Raw genomic sequence first — 12,158 nt, 5'->3', positions numbered from 1 at the left:
TGGGTCAGCAAGCACACTTGAGGAGTGGTTTGGCAAGGGCCTTTGCCAGGACATCTGTGCCTATAGGCTCCCATGAGGTAAATCCGGGCCTGTGGGCAGATGTTTAATTTGTGATCTGACTTGTGCGGTAAAAGCGTAATGTAGGTAGTAAAAAGGTTACAGCGAGTTTTAGCATTTGTCACTAGTGATGAGCAAAAAAATAAATAAAAATCAGAGCGTTTACCAGCTAATCAAATTAAATAACCAATGACTGTGTTAATTGTCATTTGATTTTCTAGCCTCAGCTTCCCACTTTCGGGTCAGGACTATGTTAGGAAAACATTTTTTCTCATCCCAATTTGTCAGAATTATTTACATGGCACTCCACCTACTGAGTAGGAAGGACACCTTATACTGGGGGCACATCCTGGTATTGTTTCAGCTGAGGGAGCTACCTACCTATGGGGCACATCCTGCTATCTAATCTGGGGAGGGGGGCTACCTTATACTGGGGCACATCCTGCTATCTAGGGTACCTAATATTGGGGCACATCCTGCCTCGGAGGCTAACGTAGGGTTTTCAGCACCCAGGGACAAAGACCGTTCTGAGCTCCCGGGAAACCCTGCAGCGCAACATGCACAAATTGGGTGTGGCCATGCAACAGAATGTGAGTGTGGTCCTGGGGGGAGCCTTTACAAAATATGCTGACGCAAGTGTGCTCATATTGTTGAATACAAAAAAAAAAATTTGGCTAATTACTTACCTGGAGCCTCTTCCAGCCCCTGAAGTCCTCATGGTCCCTTGCCTTCATTCCATGCTCCTCTGCTGTCTCTGAAAGCTGCCTGACACACACTTCCTCGATCATGCTCCTGTAGTCGGGACCCTTGCGCAGGTGCAGTAGCATTTTTTACTTACTGTGCAGAACGCTCCTGACCATGGGGGTGATGGAGGAGGTGTGCGACATTGGGTCCTACATGCAGCGTTGGAAGAAGAACAATGGAGAAACAGAGCAGCGCAGAATGATGGCAAGGGGCCAGGAGGACCTCAGGGGGCTGGAAGAAGCCTCAGTTAAGTAAATGGCCAGATTTTTTTTAAATAAATGCTAAGAGAGAACATATATAATCATATATCAGTCCACAATGGTTTTATGGTGGGATTTTTTGAACACAATGCTATTTTGACATAATAAAGTAACTATGATTATTTATAGCTCAGTGCTTCCTTGGAAATTATATTCAATTTGAATTATAACAAATAAAGTTTTTTAGACGAGCAAAGGTTTTTTTTTAGGTCACTATCCTATACTTTTAATGGTACAGTTAACAGATTTTTTTTTTTACTTAACTTTCCTTTAACTCACCCTCCATTTGGTAATATATCCCTCCCTGTCTCACACAGACCATCCGTGACCGGCAGGCCCTAGGCAGGGACAATACTGTCTGCCTCTCTGTTGTGGATGCCTCCTGTCCTCAGTCCTTCTGATCAATAATGATGGGACCCAGCGTCACCCGACCCTCCTCAAGTTGTATTGCGCAGACCCGTTTAGATGAAATTGGGGCCACTCTTCTCCTGGCTAGGCAACACTACAGTCTGCAGGAAGCCGGCGCTGCCAGTGGTTGAGGGGATTTTTTTAAAAATACTGCTAGTTGCCAGGCAGGGAGAGGAGGCAGGTGGGTGGCCAGCCAGGCATGTCCTTCTGTGTCCCCCAGATGCTGCGCCTGGGGATGGATGCCCCCCATAGCTACACCACTGATCCTGCTACCTATACTGGGGAGGTAGGATACCTAATACTGGGGCCTCATCTGCTATCTATACTGAGGAGGGGGCTACCTTAATTCTGGGTGCAGATTAGTTACTTATACTGGGGCGAGTAGGAGCACTTTGTAATCTCTGCCTCTAGTAATGGAGAACTTCATCCCGGCCCCATGGGGATGTGAGAACTTCTGAAGGCTTGTAAAAGACTACCGAAGCAGGTTGAAGACTTTTAAAAGAGGGTGGCACAGAAATGGCAGGAATAGTAAATGGCTGGTAGTTTATGTGCTGGTAGTTTCTGTGCCAGTAAGAGTCCTGCTGCAGAGATTCTAAGTAGCCTTTGAAGTCTCTGAGGAGCCATGAACAATGCTCCTCAGAGACTCATAGGCTTTCACAAAGGATTAGGGGACATGATCTGCACATGGAGGAAAAACATTTTTAGTCATTTATTTAGGAAAGGGTAGTTTACAGTAAGAGTGATTAAAATTTGGAATGTATTACCACAGGAAGTAGTTGTGGCAAATTCTATATCTGCGTTTAAGGGGGGGCTTAGATGCTTTCTTTGCATTGAAAGACATCCATGGCTATAATTACTAGGTAATTCCTGGTGCTGTTGATCCAGGGATTTTATCTGATTGCCATCTGGAGTCAGGTAGGTATTTTTTTTCCTTTGGGGCTAATTGGACCATGCCTTTGTAAGGGTGTTTCGCCTTCCTCTGGATCAACAGGGATATGTGAGGGAGCAGGCTGGTGTTCTACATATTCTGGTTGAACTCGATGGATGGATGTCTTTTTTTTCCAACTTAAATAACTATTATTGAAGCTTGACTAAAGATTACTGCATCAGACCTTCTGTGTGCATTAGAGACACGATGAGTTGACTATAGATTATAAAGCAAAAAACAAATGTCTTGTTACTAGGTAATATTTCTCTTAGTGTCATTACCATTCTTTTTCAACACTGTGAGCTCCTCCACCATGGTGGAATCTGAAAATGAAGGAAAAAAAATGTATAAATAATTTTTCACAACTCAGACACACAATTCCAGGCCTACAAATTAAAATATAAATTGTGGAATTATTGTGCAGACATTTGGTTTATTATCAAACTAGTGCGTAAACAGCTAAAAGCTCTTTCCTGTTTATAAAAAATAACCTTTGATGCCACCAGAAACGCTGTACATGTTCTGATAATCATGCTCAAATCTGGTATTTCTTTAACCAGGCTCTTTCCTGTGCAATTCATTTTTGAATTAGACATCTCGATGTACATGAGTTCCCAATCCCTCTGAAGCCACTGTCCTTTGCCTTTTGAATAAACTCACAGTTCCTCCCAATTACATGCCTGACCTCATACTAATAAATACAACTCTGGCATTGTTCTCCATGATGAACATGTGACTATGGTAGGGATTAAGTAGGGATTAAAATGGGAGCCCCTCTGAGAAAGAGTTGGTGACAAGACTATGTACTCTGCAAAGCACTGATGATGATGTCAGCCCAATATAAATACTAAAATAATTATAGCAGCCAGGAAAAAAAAATTCACCAAAAACTGATCGTTCATCACATAAGCAGATTCGACTGTAGTCAACAAGAAACGCTCTTATTGAGCTGTTGTCCCAGTGGACTAGAGATAATAAGATTTAGCCATAAGCACCTAATGTCAGTTAAATCTCATGAAAGAACCAGAAGGACTACAGCATAATTTTTTTTCATAACCGATTTTTTAACACCCAGCCCCCCCCCCCCCCCCCTTTCGTGCCGTTGAAGTTATCTGGAACCATAATGTGAGGTCTTCCCAAGTTACTATGATTGGTCAAACAAAGCTTCATCGTTGTTAAGCAAAATGACCAAGCTCTCATCACTTTTTAGAAGAACTGTAATAATGGAGAACTCTGGGATGTGCTAAACACAGGCAACCCAGTTATACTGGTGTACTAGTATTTCCTTGCTAGCGCTATGCTTTGAAAAATTACTAAAGACAGCATTAAATTTCTATTATTAAAATTGCACTAAAACAGCTTTAAAGGGTACCTGAAGCCAGACAAAAAAAATAAAGTTAGATGCTTGGCTCTGGATAGCCCAGACGAGGCAGGTAAAAATGGATATAAACGGTAATTTGGGTGCACAGAGGCGCATGATAAAATAGCGAGTGTTAGCTGCTTATAGCTGCTAATTACCGTTTTTAGCTGCTAATTGTGGCTTTTAACATTGCTAACTATGGCAGCCAAAATATCGGCGTTAGGCACATGGCTTACACCACAAGAGGAGTCTTTGAATTAGGCATCGGTAGAGGGAAGGTTCTGTGTGAGAGAAGGGATAGGTCATAGTAAAATATCAGTAAAGATCACCGATATTTTACTAACGGAATTAAGTAGTAGAATAGCGGTTATTTGACCAATAACTAGCGGTTATATCTGCCCCCTTTTTTATTAGGAGCCTTTTTTACATGTACAGTCCAGAGGCGTCCCTGGTCTTCCTACACTCCTCCAGTAGCATGGAGTCGCTTATACATGACTTTTTCCTCCATGTACAAGCTAGTGTAGGTGCGAAGCCTATTGGCGCTTGCACAGTGTGACCGTATGCGTACATGGAGCATGGCTACAAAGATGAAGAAAGTCCCAACTAGCAGTGGAGGGGTCGTGGAGGATTAAGAAAGCCACTGGAGCATCCAGAGGCTTCCCTCTACAGTGGTAGGTATCTACCTTTTTTTCTGCTTTAGGTTTTCTATACATTTCTTCAATGCTCTCTGCAATCTTCATGCTTTTCACAAAGGACTAAAGGTACTGAAGACTGCTCAGCGTAATGCAGTGAAGATCTCATTCCGCTGGTCGCTACCAGGTTGCCTGTACCACTTTATGCAGTGTAACCAGGGGAACAACCTTACTGTTCCAGGGAATGCACTCTCACATCACAACCTGGAAAAAAGGGCAGAAAGACAACAATCAGCTGTTTCCAGCCTGCTGTGTTGTGAGGTCCCCTATGATGTCCCAGAGCCTTCATCATAACAGGCACAACTCTAAAACAGGTACAGTGACGTTGCTCATTGAACAATATTATCAATAAAAAAAGGCTGCAAACCTTCACTTTTGTCAGCTTAGTGCTGTAGGAATGTCACTTAAAGGATACCAGCAGCGACAAGTGGGACAAAGATAAACATAGGAACAAATAGTACCAATTGTATTTAGAATTTGCCTGTGTTCAGGTTTTATTTTTTTTTTTCATTATCTATAGCTATATATCTAGTATATATTTTACTATCAGTGCTTTTTGACAGGGAGACTTATTATTATTTGGTATTTATATAGCGCTGACATCTTCCGCAGCACTGTACCGTGTATATTGTCTTGCCACTTAAAGTGAACCTAAAGTCACTTAAAAAAAACGAGATTAACTCACCTGGGGCTTCCCTCAGCCCCCTGCAGACGATCGGTGCCCTCGCAGCTCCGCTCCGATGTCCCAGGACCCGCCGGCGAGCACTTCCGGTTTGGCCGTCACCGGCCGACAGGGATGGGAATGCGAGTGATTGTTCGTGTTCCCAGCCTGTATATCGCCCCCTATGCTGCTATTGCGGCCAGGAGGTCGCAATAGCAGCATAGGGGGCGATATACAGGCTGGGAACGCGAACAATCACTCGCGTTCCCATCCCTGTCGGCCGGTGACGGCCAAACCGGAAGTGCTCGCCGGCGGGTCCTGGGAAATCGGAGCGGAGCTGCGAGGGCACCGATCGTCTGCAGGGGGCTGAGGGAAGCCCCAGGTGAGTTAATCTCGTTTTTTTAAGTGACTTTAGGTTCACTTTAACTGTTCCTCAGAGGGGCTCACAGTGTAATCCCTGCCATAGTCATATGTCTATGTATGCAGTGTAAGTGTCATAGTCTAGGGTCAATTTAGGGGGAAGCCATTCAACTTATCTGTATGTTTTTGGGATGTGGAGAGTCCCGACAGGAAACCCCTTGCAAATGTTGCCCTGGCTGGGATTCAAACCGGGGGCGTAGCACTGAAAGGTGAGAGTGCTAACCACTATGCCACCGTGCTGCATGAACAAGGCTGCACTCTTTTCAGCTAGAGGAAAGTGTTTATAGCTATTATAGTTATTATATTATAGCTTTTGCTGCATCTGAATAAGCATACAACAAATCAAAATCTTTCAATTACGAATTCTCTGTTTATACTCACAATGGCTAAAAAGGATTCCAGTGAGGATGGCCAAGATCACAAAGGTAACAATTAACAAAACCACAATAGCCGGGGCTAACCAACCTCGCGGGTACTTCCGATAGCTGGCTGTTAAACAATAAGAAGAAGAGGACATTCAACAAAAAAAAAGGTAGAACAAAAAATACATATCCGGGCAGGCAATGGGAAGTTTGGGCACCAGAGGTGTTGCGGTAGTTTGGGCGCCCTATAGGCACCCATATTAATTGTGGCTATAAAGGGAAATTTGGGTTCTGGAGGCACCTAATAAAATAGAGGACACCGGGCCTCCCGCTATACAAACTGCCACTACAAACAGCGAGCATAAAGTCACCAGTGCCCAAACTCCCCTTTATAGCCACAATTATCATGGGTGCCTAACTGGCACCCAAACTTCCACTGCCCCCAGTATTTTACATATATGGCAGCAAAGGCAGTGTGGATATCGCATGGTTAGCATGGGGAGGCAGGTGGGTGCAGAGTTGGTTAGGGTTAGGCATTGGCAGTGGGTTGATTAGGGCAAGGCATTGGCAGAGGGTTAGTTAGGCATTGGCAGGGGGGTTGGTTAGAGTTAGGCATAGGGGGGTTGGTTAGCGTTAGGCATCCGTGGGGGGCTTGGTTAGGCATCCGTGGGGGGCTTGGTTAGGCATCCATGGGGGGTGGTTAGGGTTAGGCATCCATGGGGGGTTGGTTAGGGTTAGACATCCATGAGGGGTTGGCTAGGGTTAGGCATAAGTAGAGGGAAGGCTTGAGTGAGAACATGGTTGGGTTTAATGTTAGCAAAATATTTGTAACATTTGGAGATATTTTCCTATTGGAATTACCACTGCCCACTAGTAGAATATGTGTAATTTTACTGAAATTCAACTAGCATCTATTTTTAGCACTCTAATTTCCTGTGTGCTCATTTTGCATGTACACATCAGAGTAAATTTATAACACAGGTCTTCCTATTCTGCCCAGTTATAAGCATGAAAGTACGCTTACCTAAAGGATGTCCACCTGGAGGCGGCTCTACAGTGAGTTTTGATGCCGTGCATAGGAGGACATTAGCTTTGCCAAACAAAAACTATGCAATCCAAATACCCAATTACAGAACAGCAAAGCTCACCATATACAGATATGTTACTGGTATCTGTGTTTTAATTATTCAAGACAGGTTCAGGCATGCAAATTTAATGTAAATTGTACTCAGCTTTGAATTCATCGATCAGAAGTACTTCCTGCTGGTTTGGATTGCTCAGATTCTAAGCTGCTTGCAATTTGCGTTCAGCTGACATTATGCAAGTTAGAAAAAAAACATATGATCTGATTCAACAAGAGGAGGATACATATATACAATATCCTCTTTCTTACCTGCTCTGTTAAAAAAGCTTTGATTGAAATGAGATGATGAAATCTCCAAATCTAAAAAAAAAAAAAGAATAAATATTAACAGCTTCCTTTCTCTTTTCTATTTATAAAAAAAAAAACCAAGGATCCAGAGGCTTCCTTCTCCGGGGGTAAGTACCCAAAACGGGCACTTTTCCCCCTCAGGTTCTCTTTAAAGTACAACTATCAAAGAAACTGTTTTCTGTAAACCCTAAATACCTATAGAGCTTTTAGCCAGCAACAATACAATACTTTTCAGAGGTCTCTCAGGATAGCCTGTGTGAAAAAAAATATGTTTCCCAGCTGTTTCGTGACAATTTTGTGTCGAGTCGGGAGGAGGGACAGGCAAAGCTGAACTGTAACCAGGCTGAAAACTGTTTACTTTATACTGTGTGGCAGAGAGTGAGACACAGAAGCACACAGAGCTGCTGCAGCTCATGATAATTTACACACATTTGAAGCTATTGTTTCTGCTTCCTATCATTCTATATATATTTTACTCACAGGATTACAGCCAGTGAAGAATGTTTCTGTATGCTGGATGTGCTGGACACAGTCCATAGTAATGCACACAGTGAAAACAGTTCTCTGTAAATGTCATTTTCTTCATATAAATCAAAAAAGACGGAAACAAAAACATTTTTTATTGCCATTTGCTAGCAATTCCTGGAAATATACGTGGGATTTAGAATTTTAGTTAACTTTGATAGTTGTCCTTTAACCATTTCTGCTGCCCGGACGTGATCCTCACGTCCAGGCGGCTGCTCTTCAGCGGTGCCGCGCTTCGGCGCGTGATTGCGGGCGCGCCCCGTGCTATCTCCTGGGATCAGTGAACGGGAACATGGTTCCCATGTTCCCGTTCACCAATCTGTGTCCCCAGCAGAAAAACCGAAGCGCTCTTACTAGAGGCTTCAGTCTTTCTGGAAATAACATTTTCAGCGTCCTCCTTGTGCTTCCGGTGATTGAGAAGCACAAGGAGAAAAAAATAAATTCAAGGTGGCCATCTTGTGGCCAAATAGTAAAACTACGTCTACATATTTTTTACATTACAATTTACACATATAATAACATCAAAAATTAACTGTTTATTTCCCACACCAAAATATTACCCAAATAAAATTTTTAATGAAAAAAAAAAAATTACAATTAAAACAAAACAAAATAAATAGTTACCTAAGCGTCTGAACTTTTTAAATATGCATTTGAAGGCAACGATACTACGAACATTTTTTAAATTATAAGCTTGTAAATAGTGATGGACGCAAAACGGAAAAAATGCACCTTTGTTTCCAAATAAAATATTGGCGCCATACCTTGTGAGGACAAAATTTAAATGGTGTCATAACCGAGACAAACGGGCAAATAAAATACATAGGTTTTAATTATGGTAGCGTGGAATATTTTAAAGCTATAATGGACAAAAACTGAGAAATAATGAATGAAAACATAAAAGCTACGCACCAGTGCCAGCTATGCTTGAATTGCATTTATTAAATATCTTGCCCAAATCTACATGTACCAAAGTCCACATTAATCAGTAGGGATTGCCATTGCGGTGGAAATACATTTGAGATGATTGAGAATTATGCTCATTATTATGATACAAAACAATGCTAATTATAATGCGCTTTGAGTCCTATGGGAGAAAAGCGCTTTACAAATGTTATTGTATTGTATTGTATAATCTAAAATCTAATCAAATTTTGCAGTGGAAGCTTCATTTTATTGGTCCATTTTCAAGCTGCATGGATTTGCAGTAATATCTGCATAATTCTGCATCAACTTGGAATTATTTGCACATCTCAACCCAAGTAGAAAGTTGGCACAGATCTAAAACTTTGTACTAAACGCCTTAAAATGTCAGTGTCACAGGAATATGGGGTAGGCCAAAGTAGTTTTGTACTAAAACGCTTTTAGACCTCTGTGACTTATGGATATGAGAAATGCCTATAGATGTCCGTGGCAGTCTAAGGGTTGCCATTCCAAGGTGTACCTGTTTCCTATAAGGATTATATTGGTATGGAGATCACCTAGGTTTTACCTTTCCCTGCTAAACCAGCCAAATTTCTATAAATTGAGGATAGTCTTGGATGCAGAGTTTGTTGGTGAGCTGTAATTAATAAACAAAACTGGAAGGGAACATGCATCTATTTGATTGCGTTTGAAGCAGTAACTGGACATAAGTTGGGGGTGGGGAGTTAAATTGAAACTTAAGTGAAAATAAACTGATGAGATAAACTATTTGCATCTATCCTCCTACTCCCAAAAATTACTTTTAGATATGCCAAAGTGTTATGTTTAAAAAAAAAAAGTAGATTTGTAATTTTGGCTCAACTCAATGACACAGTCTGTCCTATCTCAGAGTACTAAAATATGTGAATTATTGACCTTTTTATATCTATCCCCTGCTCTCAGAAGCCCAGTTCTCCCCCAGGAAAGTATTGTATGGCTATAATTCCTTATCAGAGAGGGACTACGGTCCATTTGGGTCACGACTGGAGTCAGTTGCATTGCTGAATATTAACTTTCAGGGAAAGAAAGAAAAAAAGCAACACAGCATATTTATTTGTGTCCTAGGCACTGTACATACACATGTCTACCTCATCATGTCACATGTCACTCTTTCAGGAGAAAGGAAGAGAGATACGTGAAGGAAGACTATTCAGTAAAGAAGACCTGGGTTATCAGCTTTCCTGAGTGTCTATTTCTGAAACAATGAATGATTAACATTTTATGTTTATGCAGCAGAAAATGCAGAAGCATTTGATGATACTATAAAAAGAATTCTGAAGTTTACATACACTGAGAAAACCTGTATTGTAGTAAAGTTAGCCATACATGCTTCAATTTCAAAATGAACATTCAACTGTCGCCATGGTGACTACCGTCGTGACGTCATCGACGTCATGACGTCACAGGGAGTCCCGAGCCACCCCTCAGCGCTGCCTGGCACTGATTGGCCAGGCAGCGCACGGGGTCTGGGGGAGGAGGCTGCATCGCGGCAGGTAGCGGCATATCTGCGGCGGGCGGCGGCGATCAGGCACAACACGCGTTTTAAAAAAAAAATATTCAAATCGGCCCAGCGGGGCCTGAGCGGCGACCTCCGGCATCTCTGGACGAGCCTAGCTCGTCCAGAACGCCAGGGAGGTTAAGCACAAAACAATGCATTTAGAGCAAACTTAAAGGGACACTGTAGGGGGGGTCAGGGGAAAATGAGTTAAAGTTACCCGGGGCTTCTAATGGTCCCCCACAGACATTCTGTGCCCGCCACCAATGCTCCGGCCCCACCTCTGGTTCACTTCTGGAATTTCAGACTTTAAAGTCTGAAAACCACTGCGCCAGGGGCGTAGCAATAGGGGTTGCAGAGGTTGCAACCGCATCGGGGCTCTTGGGCCGGAGGGGCCCAGAAGGGCCCTCCCTCAACTACAATATTAGCTCTCTATTGGTCCTGTGCTCATACTAATCACTTCTATAGATACTTTGAATAGTGTTAATCATTAACACACTGTTCCCCATCCCCGTTTTGCACCTCTGAAACTGTAGTTGCCATTGGCAGGTTTTGGTGCACTGTATCAATTGTTATGTATAGAGTGCATGGGGGGCCCCATTGTAAAACTTGCATCGGGGCCCACAGCTCCTTAGCTACGCCACTGCACTGCGCCTGCATTGCCGTGTCCTCACTCCCGCTGATGGCACCAGGAGCAGTAAGCGCAGGAACAGACCATACTGGGCTTGTGCTATATGCTCCTGATGACATCAGCGGGATCGAGGACACGGCAATGCAGGCACAGTGGTTTTCAGACTTTAAAGCCTGAAATTCCAGAAGTGAACCGGAGGCGGGGCCAGAGCATCGTTGAGTGGCTGTGTGGGCACAAGATGTCTGCGGGGGACCATTAGAAGCCCCGGGTAACTTCAACTTATTTTCCTCCGACCTCCCTACAGTATCCCTTTAAAGCAGGCCTGAAGTCAAAACGTCCTCTCCGCTCTAAAAGATACGCAGCAGCATAATAACCTCTACAGAAAAACATTTCTTTGTTACAGTTGATAGAAATCCTGCAATAACTCTGCAATGTGTCTATTTCCTGCTTTTAAGGAAGCAGACATATTGTTAACATCCCAGTCAGCCAGAGACCAACTGTGCCAAGTTTAAGACTCCTGCAATTAACAGTCTAAGAATGGGGCTGCAATTAACAGTCTAAGGCCCATATGCAATTCACTTTTTCTCCATAGTTTTCTCCTAGGTGATATTTTTAAACTTGTCAATAAAATGCCTTTTAAGCCACCAGGAAGAAAGAAAATACTTATATAATTTTGATAGTACTTATTCGCCTACTTTATGGTACTTTTTTTAGTTGAAAAGTGCTGGAAAGTTATTTAAAATTGCAGATGAAAAATTATCTCCTAGGAGAAAACTCAGGTGAAAAAGAGAATTGCATATGGGCCCAAGAATGGGACTGCAGTTTAAATTTTTACATTTGAAATGAATGGCTGGAATTTGATTGGCTGTTAGGCTCCACCCACTTCCCTGAATTTGTAACCACGGTGACCAACTGTGCCAAGTTTGGGGTTATTACTGTAAGAATGGCAGCCTTTTAAATGTTTCCCATTGCTGTGAATGGATGAAATCTGATTGGCTATTTGTTAGTTCCGGTACACTAGCACACTAGTGCAGTGGACACCTTCAAGTATTTTCCATTTGTTAGTTCCGGTACACTAGCACACTAGTGCAGTGGACACCTTCAAGTATTTTCCATTTGTTAGTTCCGGTACACTAGCACACTAGTGCAGTGGACACCTTCAAGGGCTTGATTCACAAAGCGGTGCTAACCTACTTAGCACGTCTAAAGTCTTTAGACAC

The 12,158-nt window shown here is 42.7% G+C and overlaps 1 protein-coding gene across 2 annotated transcripts in view; it reads right to left on the bottom strand.

Moving 5' to 3' along the window:
• Nucleotides 1-12,158, bottom strand: part of LOC137561040 (perlucin-like protein) — a 40,805-nt gene that overhangs the window by 17,512 nt on the left and 11,135 nt on the right. For both annotated transcript variants that reach the window (XM_068272262.1, XM_068272261.1), the window contains 3 exons: nucleotides 7,286-7,336; nucleotides 5,912-6,019; nucleotides 2,679-2,720 (listed from right to left, as the gene is read on the bottom strand). In XM_068272262.1, the coding sequence (XP_068128363.1) occupies nucleotides 2,679-2,720; nucleotides 5,912-6,019; nucleotides 7,286-7,336 (201 nt within the window). The remainder of the gene's footprint in view (nucleotides 1-2,678; nucleotides 2,721-5,911; nucleotides 6,020-7,285; nucleotides 7,337-12,158) is intronic.

The sequence above is a fragment of the Hyperolius riggenbachi genome, chromosome 3 (assembly GCF_040937935.1).
Source record: "Hyperolius riggenbachi isolate aHypRig1 chromosome 3, aHypRig1.pri, whole genome shotgun sequence".
NCBI classification, from domain to species: Eukaryota; Metazoa; Chordata; class Amphibia; order Anura; family Hyperoliidae; genus Hyperolius; species Hyperolius riggenbachi.
The sequence above is the reverse complement of the archived record's forward strand: the minus strand, read 5'-3'. Positions and strand labels throughout refer to the sequence as shown.